The 16,857-nt window shown below is 47.7% G+C and overlaps 1 protein-coding gene across 2 annotated transcripts in view; it reads right to left on the reverse strand.

Moving 5' to 3' along the window:
* Pcsk6 (proprotein convertase subtilisin/kexin type 6) overlaps positions 1–16,857 on the reverse strand; it is a 192,111-nt gene that overhangs the window by 112,412 nt on the left and 62,842 nt on the right. For both annotated transcript variants that reach the window (XM_028872818.1, XM_028872817.1), the window contains exons 3-6: positions 11,814–11,918; positions 10,588–10,731; positions 9,323–9,399; positions 6,414–6,502 (exon numbers count right to left, since the gene is read on the reverse strand). In XM_028872818.1, coding sequence (XP_028728651.1) covers positions 6,414–6,502; positions 9,323–9,399; positions 10,588–10,731; positions 11,814–11,918 — 415 coding nt within the window. The remainder of the gene's footprint in view (positions 1–6,413; positions 6,503–9,322; positions 9,400–10,587; positions 10,732–11,813; positions 11,919–16,857) is intronic.

Genomic DNA, 16,857 nt, shown 5'->3' on the forward strand with positions numbered 1-16,857 from the left:
TCTAAACCCCAACAGGAAATTTCATGACAAGGAGACTCTCAAGTTCATCTGAAAAAGAAAATGTACAAGAATAGCAGGAACATTTTTGATAAAGGACTCTAAGAGAAAATTCGTCCTGTTAGTTATCGAAAAGAACTCTCCAAATAATAATGATGGCATTGATAGACCTTACAGACAGAGTACGGAACCATAGGGGGAGCCTGTATACACGTGGGATGCAGTATGCACCCCTAAGCTGAACAGCAATCTGTGAGGGGATGATGTCAGGTTCTCCTTCATACTCACTATTGACAGAAAAAAATTCCATAGGAATAAGGAGGTAAAAATAAAAGAAAATTCCACTAAAGCTCTTGGCTAAATTATTGTCCTAAGACCTACATTTTCAGAGGAAGCACAAGAGAACCAATTTTATTTTCATGGGCTTTTCTCAAGTTTGATTCCAAACTCTAGAGTCACAAAAGGAAGACAAACACATTTGACATTATAAAAATTTCATCAGGTTTTTATTGGAATGTTACACATAGAAAAAGAACACAAATCATCCATGTGTAGCTCAAGAACTTAATAAAAAATTAAAATCTTCTAAAATGAAATACATCAGAGACTATGGGTTAAGCACACTAGGGCTTCACTCTCTAAAACACTGTCTCTATTGGTCCCTGGGAATATTAATCTCTCCTGAACATAGGTGGCACACCTAATGGACATCTGGCCAGGGGTGTTGGCGACTGGGGAAACTCGTTTCATAAGATATAATTTGGATTGACTCACTGTTTCCTTTAGTTATTTTTATGTGATAAAACTTACAAGAAACATACAGTTTTACAAAGAAGTTAGTAAAATTTACTCCATTTGGACAAATAGGCAGTTTTGTTTTGTTTTGTTTTTTAAGAGTCTATCTGTGGTGATTTTCAACTAAGTCTGAAAACGCTTTGCCACTTTTCTCTTCAAAAGGTGCAACCAACTTCCTCTCCCTTTGGGGTATAGCGATGCATTTCCGACGAGTAGAATAAAGCTGACGTGTGTGACTTCTGGGACTCGGTCATAGAAGAATCAACTGCAGTGAGAGAAGCTAGCTCCCACGCTGTGAGGACACTAAAACCATCCCGAGGAAAGGTATTTATGTCGAAGAACCAGCACCCCCAGCCAAGAGTAAAGGCCTCTCACCAAGAGCACTTGCAGCCCATCTTGAGAGTGGATGCCCCAGTAAAGCATTCAGATCCCAGACACAGCCCACAACTTGACTACACCTTGGAGAGTGACCCTGAGCCTGAACCATTTAGTGTAGTCACAGTCTGCTATACGACAGACGTTTACTGTTTAAGAAATTACGCTTTGAGATGGTTGTCCCGTGGCAAAGGCTAACAAATGTGTACTCTACTAGGTTAAAAACAAACAAACAAACAAACAAACAAAAAAACCAAAGATATGAGTTCTAAGTTTTAGTTTCAGTAAGAGTAGACGGGATCGTAGTCCACCACCTCTTCACAGATAATCATCCCAGACCCTGGGAAACACAAGTGCATTTTCAAGGGCATCAGAAATCAACCAGAAGAGGGCAGAGATAGACAAGGGTTTAGTGGTTGACCAGCTCACACTATCGTGGGTGTCCAAGTTTAGATGGATTTCCTCAACCCAAGGGGCTCTCCCTGGCTCTGCCAAAGGCCAGAAGTCAGTCGTGACAGGACACAGATTTTGAGAAACAGTAGGAACCTCAGAAAGGACACAGCTATGGGGAAAGACATAACATTCACTCCATCCTTCGGCAGATCCCTGAAAAATATGTGTCTAGGCAACGTTCTTCTTAAAAACATGCAAGTCTAGAGGGAAGACAATGGGTACAAGCCAGGGTGAGCTGTGCAGATGCTCCAAGCACTGTGCACTCCAGGACTGCAGGTTCCCGCTGAAATACCAGAAAGTCACGGTGCAAGAGCAAAACTATGTTCCTGGCAAAGACGCCTGGGAAAGGATGAATAAGTCTCTCAAAACTCAAACTTTAATCACTGCTATAACAAAGCTTTACAGTATTAGAAAAAAAATCCAACAGGCTCTAAATTCTACAATATAGATGATTTTTATTGTATAATAAATTTTGTTATATAATGATACAATAAAAATAACTAAACATGCAAATAAAAGAATATGTGAACCATTGTGAAGAGTAGACTTAATCATTAGGAACATAAACATGTCTGGGACACTGGATCTAGTCCAGAAGGCTCTGTAGTAACTCTCTGCCATGCCAGAGAGTTTGAGAAAGATACTTAGAAAGAGTGAAGATGTGGGGAGTCTCAAGGAAGATTTAGAGATGGTTAAAAAAAAAATAAGGCAAACTGAAAATATAAGACATAAAACTATGATGACTAAAACTTGGTAGTTGCATGGAATTAAAAACAGACTGGATACAATAAAAAGGAGGCACACTCAGAGACAGCATGACACTAATCATCTAATTAAAAGCAAACAGAGACACAAAGATTTTTAAATAAGAACAGAGCCTCAGTGACCTATGAAGTGTGTGGAGCAGCCTAGTGACTGCCACTTAAAAACACTTGAACACTGACTTTTTCTTTTATACACACACACACACACACACACACACACACACACACAGAGACAGAGACAGAGAGACAGAGAGACTCATTGAGAAACAGCAAAGTCCATGCTGGAATAATAGAAAGAAAATTACACACAAGGCCATTATAGTCACAGGGAAATAATAATTAGGGAAACCATCATCAGGCCTCCACAGGAACAGATCACACAGTAGCAGAGGCAGCAGTGAGGATAAAGCCTGACTCACCATCAGAAACGATGGCGGGCAGGAGAGCTCGGAACGACATCTTTGAAACACCGAAAGCGGCCCGCTAGAATCCTGTCCAGCACAACTTCTTTCCAAAATGAAGACAAAGACCACCTTCAGAGCCGGAATGTGATCCCTGGGACGTACATGGTGGAAGGAAAGAATTGCCTCCCCCAGGTTTTCCTCTGACCTCTGTATACATGGGCATAAACCCACAAACTAAATTTATTAAGTAGTTTTTAAAAAGACACTTTCAAATAAATTCTAAGGGAATTTCTCACCAGTATACTTGAACTTCAAAAAAATCTTTAAAAAATTCTCTAGAGTACAGTGACTTAATCCTTTAGTCCTAATACTTGGGAGGCTGAACTAGGATAATTGCCATAAGTTTGAAGCTAGCCTGAGCTATACAAAGCTACGGACCAGTTTAGGCTACTGACTGAGACCCTATTTCAAAAAATTAATTCTACAGGTGGAGAATACAGAAAGCATAAAGTTTAAGAAACCCTGCATATCTAGGCAGTATACCTTTCCATGAGCTGCCTTTAGTATTTAAAGCTGAGTCGGGTCACACACACCAGCAATCTCAGCACTCACAGGGGTCAACCTGGGCTACACAGTGACTTACAGGCAAGCCAGAGCTAGGTAGTGAGATGGTGTAACAAAATAAAAACTAACAAGTAATAGCAATGCGCACACATGAAACGTCCACTGGAAGCACGAGAGTGAGCATGAAATGAAATAATCTGTTTTAGATTATTTCATTACATTACACATGATTTGTATGTGGCTTATTCCAGAGAGACTGAGGCAGGTTAGGATACACATTTTACTCTCCCGAGCAACAACTGAAAAACACAGACAAACATAGGAAGGTTTAGTCCCATGGTCGGCCCAGAGGCACTGCATGGAAATTGCAGGCCATGTGCATGTAAAACTCAGAGAAGAGGCCAGGCCGTGGTGGTGCACACCTTTAATCCCAGCACTTGGGAGCCAGAGGCAGGCAGATCTCTGTGAGTTAGAGACCAACCTGGGCTACAGAGTGAGTTCCAGGACAGGCTCCAAAGCTACCCAAAGAAACCCTGTCTCAAAACAACAACAACAAAATCCTCAGAGAGGGTGATCGCCCTATGTCTGGGGTGCTCCAAAACTGCCCTGCCCAGTGGTGGGTGCCAGGGGAGGGGCCGTCAGAAAAGGTGGCCATCTCTGTGCAAACTGAAGTTGTACATGCCAGCTTTGGGGACACTGGCTACCATGTGTCCCTTGGGTTAAGGACAGGCTATCTCACATTTGTTTTCCTGTACTCAGCCTTGCTCCTTGTCCCGGCCCTAGGTAGTCCGGCTCCTCCCAGCTCCATGCTGCTCATTTCTTGGTCTCCTTGGAACCCCCTGTTTGCAGCCAAGCCTCCAGGTCAGGATCCAGCCAGACCTCCTGTTTCTGCCCTCCCAAGCTCCGCCTGCCCGTCTCATTGCAGTACTTGGTCTCGTACTGACTTCTAGGCAGTCCTATTCATCCCAAAGGCATGCTGAGCTCCTGGAGGCTCCTAATTATGTCTGGCATCTTCTTCTCCCCTTCAGTGGCTGCCCAGAGTTATACATGCAGTACGTGCTTGAAGATGTTCAATAAATTAATTTTTAAAACATTCTTGCTCCCAGCCCCACATGGGAGGTACTCTCTCTCCAGACTCTGGGAAGTTCAGAGGCATAATTTTGCAATGAGGATAGAGTAGAACCACCCAAGGACAGCAGGCCATACTTGTGCGGCTCCTCTGGGCAGGTCTTTATAAGCCTTGCTTCCACTGAGGTGTCCTTACACTCTCACCCACTTGCATGGCCCCAAAGGGTCCTTGAGGCCAGTGTTCACAAGCTACCCTTGCCAGACAAACTCCCCGAGAACCTGCAGGTCTGGTTGGTGGGCCTGAGGTGACGCAAGGAAGCTGCGTCTCCAGTAGACATCAGCTGTCACTGATGCTGTCAGACTAGGGACCTGGAGGGGCCAGGCCTGAACCACCCGAACAGTGGGGTCTACCTGCTCACTCAAAGTGGGATGCATTGTTTTGGTTATGTGAGAGTCGCAACAGGAGAAGGGAGGACCCGGCAGCTCCCTTGGAGATGAGCTCAGAGGCAGCGCCTACAAATGTGGTATCTGGTTTTATTGCCGTATCAAACCTGGGAGGCAGCCACTGCCCTGATGGGTGATGTCGCTCTGTATGCTGTGAATGTGTTGCTCTGATTGGTTGATAAAGAAAATGCTCATTGGCCAGTAGCCAGGCAGGAAGTATAGGCGGGATAAGCAGACAAGGAGAATGCTCGGAACAGGAAGGCTGAGTCAGGAGTCACCAGCCAGCCAGACACAGAGGAAGCAAGATGACAAGACAGAACTGAGAAAAGGTATCAAGCCACGTGACTAAACATAAATAAGAATTATGGGTTAATTTAAGTGTAAGAGCTAGTCAGTAATAAGGCTGAGCAAATGGCCGAGCAGTTATAATTAATATTAAGCCTCTGTGTGATTATTTTATAAAAGGCTGCGGGACTGTGGGTGAGAGATTTATCCCGACTGCAGGCCAGGCGGGACATGGGAAAAAATCCAGCTACACTTCCCTGCCATACTTAGGCTCACAGAGGATATATAAGTTGTCCAAGAATACACAGGCAGTGGAGTGTGTGAGTGGGCTTAGACCCGAGACCTGATACCAAATGACAAATCCCAGACACTTCAAAGAAAGGCAGGTTGAGTTCCTAATTCAGGAAACACTTGGGACTCACTTACTCAAAACTCAAAAAATCCAAGGACTGGGTGATGCAGGAAATCCCTGATCCAGTCTTCACACCTCATGTTCTTTGCAGGTGATGCTGATGAAGTTGCAGCCCTCCTCACCCCCACCCAAGGAAGCCAGCAGCTGCCGTCTGAGCAAGCAGTTGTTCTTCCAACAGAGACATGGATAAGCCCCCCAAGCAGTCCATGAGGCTGCCTGGCACCCTTTCCTCCACCCCACTGCTCAGTGTTATGCACCTAGGGGGCACTTCAGAATACCTGGCAACTGTGGTATCTCACTGCCAGGCTCCACTGGGGCACAGGAAGGCACGGCACTCTTTGCTCCAAAGCCTCATGCTAGCAAAGGCAGCTTGACTTACCAACGCGAGGAACTGCATAAGAAAGCCACACACAGCCGAGGTCAGGCCCCGGAAACACCATCTCCACCAGCAATAAGGTGGCGGCAGAGGGGTGACTGACTGGTGGGGAGCACTTCACCAAATACAGAAACAGGAGGTGGCTGCACTGCAACAGGAAACTGAGCCAACAGAGAAGCAAGCAAGCGTGTCTGGGACCAGACAGGGAGCCACGGAAGCCTGTCAAAGGGTCCAGGGGATGGTGGAGGTGAGTCAGGGGCCAGGGTGGCAAGGCCGAGAGAATTCCCTTCCAATGGGACCTCCGACGGCAGGAAAATGGCAAGCAGCTCCTAGCCTGAGACCCACCTACCAGCCTGGCTGCCGCTTCAGGCCAAGCCTACGCCCAGGCCAAAGGACCCGAGGCGGCGGACCACCACAGGGGGGCGTCCTCTACGCAGCCCCCGGCCCCTGTGTTCCTAGCTCCCGGGTTGCCTTACCTCCTATCTTGGCGTTATACGCTATGCCCACGATGCAGTAGGAGTTGTTGGCCGAAGCAGCGACTTCTCCCGCACAGCGGGTGCCGTGTCTGAAGCAAAGAAAAACAAACAAACAAGAAAAGTGAGGTTTTTCTAGCCCGGCAGTCACTAACAAATCCTATAAAATGCTCACTATTTCTGCAGCCAAGGTCAGCTATCCCTATGCCTGAGATGCCGGCAAAGCCCCACCCCCTTTCCTGGGCAGCCCTTCTGGCATATGTATTCAACCAGGCTTCGCCCAGCCCTCTTTGCTGTCTGGGGATGGCAAACGATGGTTCCCGCGTTGTTCCTTTTAGGATGCCTCCCGTAGATTCCCAGCAAGGCCTGCTGCCAGTGTCCACGGCCCTGGGCGTCCCGGCACCTGTTAAGTGTTCACTCCCAGCCAGGGCTGTTCACGGTCCTGCCTCAGTTCCCTGTCTCCTGTGACTAAAGACAAGTCACGTGGCACTTACAGGTGTGGTGGTGCCAATCCTTGCCTGACCGACACAACGGAAGGAAGAAAACACTTTTGCCTCTGCCCCCTGTGTCCTGACAAGCACCCTGCATGCCTGCACAGATCTCTGTCATTCCCACAGGGGAATAACAGGAGCCGAGAAAGGACACTTTTTGGTCAAATACTCAGTAGAGGCCGGGGACATTGAGGAAATCAGCAGAGAAACAAATTGTTTTCCCCAGGAATGACCCCATCTTCTGATGTGCCACACTGGGTCATTTCCTCTTAGCAGAGGCCAAAATATGGGCCAGTCTCCATCGTACATCTGTGAGGAGAGATCACGGGGCATTGGAATCATTGATTCAGATTTGTAGCAAAATTTAAAAATGGTCCCGGGTCTGCATGCTAGCCCTTTGGAAAGGAGTCATCTGTCATTCTCTGGAACTCTCACAGCCCCAAGGCCAGGCCGGCTCTCAGGTCACACACTGGGATTTGATTCCGCCCTTCAAGGGTCATTGCATGGAATATAGATCATGCTTCCCCACCCCTTGATGTGTGACCAGGAAGCAGGCCCTGGGCCCTGGGCCTCCTCACTGCTGAGCAGAAGGGCACCTTGGGACGTGAGGCAGAAAGCAGTCCAGGCGCTCTGGGAGTTCAGCATCTGGCATGTGGCACACAGCCCCCGAGTGGCCCTGCATAGCACCTCGTGGAACCCACAGCATGACAGCATACTGCTGGAGTCTGGATGTTGAATACCCCGTCCCCAATCTCCTGTGTTCCAGTCTTAGTCCTATGCGGACATGCTGTGGGATATTTGCACACTCTGTGAAGATGTGTTGCTGGATTGATGTAATAAAAAGCTGAATGGCCAATAGCTAGGCAGGAGGTATTGGTGGGACTTCCGGGCAGAGAGAGGGGGAATGGGAAGAAGAATCTAGGCATGCAGAAGGTGCCAGGAGACATGGAACAAGTTGGAAGCTCAGAAATGGAGAAGAGGTTAAAAAAAAAAAAAAAAAAAGCCATGTGGCAAACACAGATTAATAGAAGCAGGTTAATTTAAGTTTAAGAGCTGATGGGTCAAGGCCAAGCTAAGGCCGAGCTTTCATAATAAATAATAATTCTCTGTGTCGTTATTTGTGAGCTGGTGGCCCAAAGAAAACTCTGTCTACAGCGACAGCGAGGGGCTGCATCTTTAGCAGGAAGAGCCTTGGGCCATTGCACACGTGCCCTGAGGAAGCCTGTGAGACCCAGACACTGTCTCCTTCTCTTTTGACTTTCTGGTTGATCAAGCGCTGTTCTGACCTACTACTGTACATCTACTGTATGTTCCCACCATGATGCAGGCAACGGACCAACTGATCATGGACCGTGACAAGGTTGTGAGCCAAAATAAATCCCTCTGTGTCTGTTTTTTGTTTTCTTCCACTCCCCACCCCACCCCAACCTCTCTCTTCCCCCATCTCTCAGAGATGCATCTTGCTATATTATCTGGGCTAGCCTCTAACCCCTAGGTTCCCCTTACATAGCTAGGCCCGGAGGCACATGCCATTGCATGTAGCTTGACCTATTATTTTTTAAGTCAACTGTCTCTGGCATTTCTCTGTAACGATGGAAAGTTGACTGACATAAGCATGTTGGGAAGACATGCACAGGTCAGTGCTTTATCAACATGGGAAAGAGAGAAAGGGCTTTTGTTAATCTCCTTTAAGTATTTCTGGAAGAATGGTAAAAGTTAAGCAAATCAGGCATGCTGACAGAGAAAGGACAGGCAGGTACCACAAAGGAAACCCCAGGAGCAACCCCAGGACTGGCATTTGTCACTTGCACAGGTCCCTTGACCTCTTCAGGTCACTTGAGGCGGCAACTCACGCTGCGTAAACAATCCCTACACGTCACCTCACCTCACCCTTCCCAATAACCCTTGAGCTAGGGCCATCATCTGCATGGGGCAGCCTCCGAGACATAAAGACAGTCGCAGCAAGGTTTCTCAAGTGTGCACAAACAGCACACAAACAGTAGGTGTAGAGCAGGGATTTGAACTCCTTATTTGCCCAGCATCATTCATGCCTTTCTCGGTTGTAAGGTCACAAGCTCAAGCATGTGACCTGTGTGCTCAGACAGACCAAACTGATGTTTGAACACAGTCACAGAGACTCCAAGACAAAGGTGATTCTTTTAGATATCCCACGAGGCTAGAAACAGGGACAGTGTTTGACACCATTTCTGTCTGGCCAGCAGAGGTAACACTCCTAAAAGAAGAGGCTAACCCCAGAGAAGTCATCGGTGCCCAAAGAGCTGCGATCTAGTGGCTTCTGAGACCTAGACATGCCCTGAACAGCACCCAGGCAGGAGAAGAACCCAGAGCCTAGCACTCTGTAGGCCTCCTCTTTGGAGACAATGGAAGATAAGCCAGGAAGGAGGCCGCAAAGGGACATACTTATTCTCATTGCTGGCGTCATATCGTGGAGATGGGTCATAATCGTTTCCGTTGACATCGTAGCTTGCATAGGAATCCTGGGAATTAAATCATGGTTAGTGAAGATTAGAGACACAATGTGTGATAGCCCCACTTTAGGCTTTCCCGACGCCAAGCTTAGAAAAACAGGAAAATCATAACCAGATTTGCTGTGACTGTGACTACCATCCTACACTCCTTTCATTGTGGTGAAATATATAGTACATAAAATCTTACCCCGACTGTTTTTAGATGTATGGTTCGGTGTTCTTAAATCCACACACATTTTTATGCAATTATCACCACCATTTGTCACCAGGACTTTTCCACTGTGCAAAACTAAAAGTCTGTACTGATGAAACGGTAACTCCCCACTCCCCCGTCAGCCCTGGCATCCATGCTGCCCTTTGTCTCTCAGTGTGATTCCAGATGTTTCACAGGAGTCGTTCAGGATTTCTTTTCTGTGACAGCTAATTCCACTCAGCATAAAGTCGTCAGGTTCAAGTTGTCACGTGTATCAGAATTTCCTTAATCTCATATTTTAATATGCATGGTTTTCCATACTTATTTGTAATAACAGCATTCATGCAAATTTTCATTCTTCTTAGAAAATATACCACCCGGTTTTCCAGTGTTAATGCAGTCTTCAAAACTCATCTCTAAGGGCTAATGACCTCAAAGGTGGATTCTGTGGAGTTCACCTCAGCACTCTAGACACCCAGGTATCTTAGAGGATTTAGTTCACTTCCCATATTTACTGCATGCGGTGTTCTCGTTTTTACACTCATGAACTGACCTAGTCCTTACCATAACCCCGTAAGAAGCAGTCCTTTTAGTCACCCTACTTTATAGATGGTGACATTGAGGAACAGAGAGATCAGGCAGCCTGCCTGGGATCCCAACCAAGTGGCAGGGCCAGCAGAGGAACTTGGGCTCTCTGGGTCCAGAATCCGTGTTTTAACCCTGCAATGACCCACAGGCTAATGTGCGTGTAATGACCACCGCCGCACGCGAGTTTCTATTCTCTAGGCTACATTCCCGGAAGCATGAGACTCAAACCCGTGGGCATGTCCTCCTGCAAAGCCTCCTGTGGTACAAGGGAGGAGTAGCAGAACCCTGAACCTTCCCAGGATGATTGTCATGATCCCCTGATTTGATGTGTTTGGGGAAGAGGGAAGGCAATTTGTTTATCTTTTATAACTGGTGTGGTTGAATACCGTGTGTGCCAATTCTGAGTCTGGACTTACATAGTTGGGGGCCAGGTCTGGGTGATTCCTCTCGATGCCATCATCAAGGATGGTGACCACCACATTCCTTCCCGTGTAGCCTCGCTTCCATGCCGCCTGGACGTTCATCTCTGAACGACAGCGACTGTTCTTATCGGCACAATGCTGCAAACACAGAAGACATGAAGTTCAGGGTGACACCTCTGACACTGAGTGGCTGCAGAACACCATCCCAGACACTCCTGATGCCGACAGGGCACAGCATGGCAGCCCAGACACTCCTGATGCAGACAGGGCACAGCATGGCAGCCCAGACACCCCTGGATGCAGACAGAGCACAGCATGGCAGCCCAGACACCCCTGGATGCAGACAGGGCACAGCATGGCAGCCCAGACACGCCTAATGCAGACAGGGCACAGCATGGCAGCCCAGACACTCCTGATGCAGACAGGGCACAGCATGGCAGCCCAGACACCCCTGGATGCAGACAGGGCACAGCATGGCAGCCTGGACACCCCTGGATGCAGACAGGGCACAGCATGGCAGCCCAGACACTCCTGATGCCAACAGGGCACAGCATGGCAGCCCAGACACTCTTGATGCAGACAGGGCACAGCGTGGCAGCCCAGACACCCCTGGATGCAGACAGGGCACAGCGTGGCAGCCCAGACAGTGGCAACTATACTAGGGAACACTGAAGAACAGTAGGCTCCACCTTAGCAGAGACTTTCCTATGTGTGGAGACGCCCTCATTTCTCTGCGTGTGACAGTGTGCCTACCACTGACCTGGGGACTATGTCACTGTCTTCTGCTAGGGACACGGTCCAGGGACAGGTCTCCCCACCTCAGTCCATGCCACAGCAGTAAAGCTCTTCCCTCTATACAGAGGACTCTCTGGACTCTCAGTCTCATTGGTGCCGTCACGAAGGGCAGCGGTTCTCAACCTGTGGGTTGTGACCTCCACAGGGGTCACACGTGAGATAACCCTGCACATCCTATGTTTACATTAGGATTCATAACAGTAGCAAGGTTACCGTTATGAGGTAGCAACAACGTAATCTTATGGTTGGGGGGTCACTGTAACATGAGGAACCGTGTTGAGAACCACTGATGTAAAGAGCTCACATTCAAGATGAAGAAGGTCTGTCGGGAGCTGTCCTGGGAACTCCAGGGAAAAGTTAACCCACTTTAGAGGTGTAGCATGCTAATGTCCCGGAGAAGACAGAAGTCCCATCGCCTGACTCACCATGTACCACATGTTGGACCAAATGGGATCGTTGAAATAAAGAGAGTCCCCTCGCGCCTGCCTCTTGACCCTGCGCTTCACTTCCTGCTGTTGGAGCCATTTTACCTACAGAAAGAAATGCAGATATTATTCCCTTTAACAGTGCGACGTTGCCATGGGTAACGAACTCGCTGTGCAAGCCTGACAACCTGAGTTTAAGCCCAGGAACCCACATTAAAAAACAGAAGCGATGCAATGGTTCACATCTCTAATCCAGCAGCCCTACAGTGAGATGGATGGGGAAGTGGAGACAGGAGAATTGCCGGAAGCTCCGGGGCCAGCTACCCTGGAGTACATACACAGTGTAGCAGCAACAAAAGAGGCCCTACCCCAGAAACAAGGTGCAAGAAGAGAACCAGCTTCTGGATGCCATCCTCTGACATCCATATGCACACTGTGGTACACGAGTGTGTGAGTGTGTGTGTGTGTGTGTGTGTGTGTGTGTGTGTGTGTGTGCTCACTCATATAATACACACACAAATATTTTTTTACAAAAGGCTGGCAAGATTGCTTAGTGGGTAAGGCACTTAGTACACAAACCCGAGAAACCCATAAAAACATAGAAGAAGAAAAGCAGCTCCGTAGTTACCCTCTAGTCTCCACACGTGATCTGTGTGACATTTGTATGTTTGCACACAAACTAATCATAGATATATCTAATAGATTGATAGACGATAAATAGACAGAACATTTTTTTAAGTGACCTCCCAACTTCAGCCTCTGATAGGCACTGTGGGTTTCCTTTTTTAACATTCTAGGTCATGGTAGGTGATCTGGATGGCATGCACCAGGAAACGCTTTTGACCACATTTGAAAGCCGCTGGCTTATTATGAATGGGGGCGGTGGCGGTGCTGATAACATGATTGACAGGCTTTGAAGTCATCCTACTAAAAACAATAGACTGTGCAGGTGCCGAAAAGTTGATTGAAAACTGTTGCTCCAAAAAAGGAAACACAGGAAAGGAAAAGGATGCATGAGAGAGTTAAGAAACTGTTTAGTTAAAGTGGTACCAGAGGATCTGAGTAAGTAAATGACCGTAACTCATGTGCTGGAAATCTGGGCAGCAACTAGAAACAACAGTACCAAAACATGCACAGAGAAAGATCTAGAAAGGAAATCAGCAAAGGACTAACAAGAGCAATTCTTAGATAGTGACACCATTACTAATTTATAATTGAGTATTTTATAAATTTCCTTCACGTGGGGTTACTTGCCTTCATGATGAAGCTACAGTTTGAACCAGAGATCCAGGACCCAGCATGCCTGGAATAAAACAGCCCCCCACCCCCACCCTGCAGTGCCTCCTGAGCCTCTGTTTGTCTGTCTGTAGCATAGGCCTATCATCGTGCATTCTGAGGGGCCACTGCACATACAGTGCATACAAGGCACCCACACCAGTGCCCAGCATACAGCATCATGCTGATTACGGGTGCATGTTCTGTTCCAACTCCAGGAACCTATTCAGGAGCCTGAGGTGGTGCAAGTGTTTTCTTTGGCCTTGCTGGGCTGGCCAGCCCCTGAGCAATGCTTGTAGCTGGGGTTCAGGCTGGTGCTGAGGGCCAAGACTGGAAAGATGAGAAGGCCCTTGTGCATCCAGCCACTGCTCTCAAGGATGCTGGGCCTCATTCTGGGGCTCCCACCAAGCAGACAGTAGAGTGATGTCACTTTAAACAAGACAGGCTGCCTACAGGAGTTGGCACAGATGAAGGACAAGGGAGCTCAAGGTTACTTGAAGGTTTCTGGGCCAAGGCTGGGGACTGTAGGCTGGTCCCAGAAGTTAGACTGGCTATTACAGAGAAAGCAAGGAGTGAGGGACTCTGGGGTCGAAGGTAAGATTTCCCTCCCTCCCTGAAGGAGGGGCACAGTACCTTGACTGGGAGGCTCACAGGTAGACAATGGAGGTCAAAGCCTCCCTAGTATACAGGACAAAACATGTAGGAAGAAGAATCATGGCCTGTCCCACCACTAATATTCTATAAATCATCTATGTACTAGGTTTATTAGAAACCCTGCAAGAAAGCTGGGTATGGGCCTGGAGAGATGGCTCAGTGGTTAAGAGCACTGGCTGCTCTTCCAGAGGTCCTGAGTTCAAGCCCCAGCAACCCCATGGTGGCTCACAACCATCTGAGGCCTTTGCTGGCAAGCAGAGCACTCATACCTAAAATATAAATAAATAAAAAATTAAAAACAAAAGAAAGAAAGCTGGGTAGGGGGCACACACTGCCAATCCTAGTACTTGGGAAGCAAAAGGTTCCATGCAGATTCTAGGACAGTCAGAGCTACACAGCAAGACACTGTCCCAAAAGTATAACAAAGAAATCCTGTAGCTGGGCGGCGGTGGCGCACGCCTTTAATCCCAGCACTCTGGAGGCAGAGCCAGGCGGATCTCTGTGAGTTCAAGGCCAGCCTGGGCTACAGAGTGAGTTCCAGGACAGGTGCAAAGCTACACAGAGAAACCCTGTCAAAAAACAAACAAACAAACAACAACAACAACAAAAAAGAAATCCTGCAAAGGGCTCAAAGTCAATTTGGGGTTAGACATTTTAAAAGCTCTGGCCCCACATCCTAGGTAATCCATAAGTGCCATAGATAGAGAATCCTACAGAAAATAAAATGATGAAATGAGATGTTTTGCTCATAACCCCACTAATGGCATTTTACAAATTCCTCACATGCCTTACCACTCGAACAGGACAGTGCTACCTGGTATGAAAGATGTACGGCAGTGTTTGAATAGCCGCTAAACACCTCGTTATATAAAACACAGTGGGCTCCGCCCACTCTGCACTCCCTGAGATGACTCCATCTCTCCTGCCATGCCGAGAGCCCTTGACTTACTGTCTGTCACCTTGAACACCCAGAGCCCCGGCGTCCCCAGGTCTCATTTCTGCTCTGAGAAGGTAGCTGTGCTTTCTGAGCCTGGGTGGATGGTGTGAGGAAACAAGTTTCCAGTATGGAGTTGCCAGATGGATGAGTTGAGCATCCCAGCTTCTGGCCATTGCTAGGCTCTGGGGAAGAGCCCTGTGCTGACACTGCTCTGAGGGTGGCTGTGACAATGCTGGATCCACGTCACCCCTGGAGTCCCCAGTGGTACGGTGTCTCTCCCTACTCTCCAGTGGCAGGCCTGCTCATCAGAAGCAAGACAGTGACCAAGACAGTCTCAGAGCAATGAAACCAAACAGCATGGATTATGCGCCCAGGGTGGGGATGTCTAGGGTCCAACTCTGTGGACAGGGTCCAGGGTCAGCATAGACACAATGGCTAATTTGGCTAGCTGTCACCCAGTCTTTTTCTCAGGCTGCTTTGGGAAAGTGCAACAGGATTCCCAGTCTCACTTCTTGACCGTCCTAAAGAATAAGCTAATCTTCCATCCTGATTTCTCTGCACAGTGGACATTCTGGGGTCACTTATTCGCCTGCTTACTCAACAGAGAAGTCCATGAGCATTCCATTGGTCCAGTGCTAGGTTCTGGGGAGATGAGGGTAAACATACTTGGTTCCTGACCAAGGCTAACACCCCAATCCTCTACCCCGGCCAGATGTGAGGCTCTGTTTGGGTGCCCTCAGGTTAGAGCCCAAGAACCATCTGGCTACTCTAAGAAGGCCAGAAATACGCATGTATCCCAAAACCAAGTGGCTGAAGCTTCATCTCCCTCATCAGACAGAACACCCACCTACGCACAAAGAAGGGTTCTTTTGCCTAGGCATGTCCATGGATTCTCATCATGTACATGACTACGTGATTTGCAGCAAAGGACTATATTATTGAGGGTCTCTAACGTAACCCTCACAGAACCAATGCTTCTGTAGAACTGGAAAGCAAATGGTGAAGAGTCAAGGGTGGACAATGTGTCTTTTGGACTATTTCACCCTGTGTATGCAATTATCTGTATTAGAAAAGCAACATGAGAACCTCTGTAGGATTACGTATTGCTCTTTACGGTGATTTGAATGTGAGTGTCCCCCGTGGGCTCAGATCTTGTTTTTGGTTTTTTTTGGGGGGGTGTAGGGGGGCTCCTGCCACTTCCAGTTAGCTCTCTTTGCTTCCTGCTTAAAGTAGAGATGTGAGCTTTCAGCTTCCTGTTCCCGCCCCCGCACCTGCATCTTGCTGCCACGACTGCCCCATTTTGAACCCTCTGAAACAGTAAGCCTCCCTCTGTGGGTTGTGTTAGTTGTGGTGTTTTAATCTCAGCAAGAGAAAAGTAACTAATACAGGCGCACTGGTACCAGAGAATGAGCTGTTGTTGTGAAGAACCTGACCATGTTGTTGCTTGGAAGGAATATGGAAGACTTTGGAACTTGGGACTAGAAAAGAGGCTAAATGCTGTAAGCAGAGCTTAATGGGCCATTCCACAAGCGCCTGGAAGGCAGTAGCATTGAGAACAACGTGGACGGTGGGAGCCTGGCTAAAGAGATTTCAGAGGGAAACAATATCAGGAACTGGGCCATTCCTATGATATTTGGCAAAGAATCTGGCTGCTCTCCACCCTAGTCCTAGGCTTTTGCCCAAGGCTAAATTTAAAAAAAAAAAAAGTGATGGGCATTATAATTTCTTTGGCAGAGAGGATTTCAAAGCATACTATTTAATCTGTGGCTTGGTTATATTAATTAATCTTACGCAGGAGGTCTACAATGAAAAGGAACAAGCAAAGCGGGAAAAATATAAAATGTACAGTTTAGAGAGGAAAAAAAAGCACCAAAAGGTTTAATGTGCTGGGAGAGGAGCTGTAATTGTCCAGGAGCTCAGCATCATTAGAGAGAGGGTTAATCTATACAGCAAGAAACGGAAGGGTGTCCTCAGGCCAAGACCCCCTTTCCCGCATCCCTACCAAGCTTCCAACCTGTGAAAGAGAACCCATGGTGTTTTCTGCTTCCAGGAAACAACTGAATCCCAAAGCTAACATGATTCCAGGGGGCCAGGGGCCATCCCAAGCTGGCAGCCAAACTCGGTAATGTTGTCCATTTGTTGCTGGCTTCAGAGTCATGAAGGACACAAGAGGGTAAG

Source organism: Peromyscus leucopus, chromosome 1 (assembly GCF_004664715.2).
Source record: "Peromyscus leucopus breed LL Stock chromosome 1, UCI_PerLeu_2.1, whole genome shotgun sequence".
Lineage (NCBI taxonomy): Eukaryota > Metazoa > Chordata > Mammalia > Rodentia > Cricetidae > Peromyscus > Peromyscus leucopus.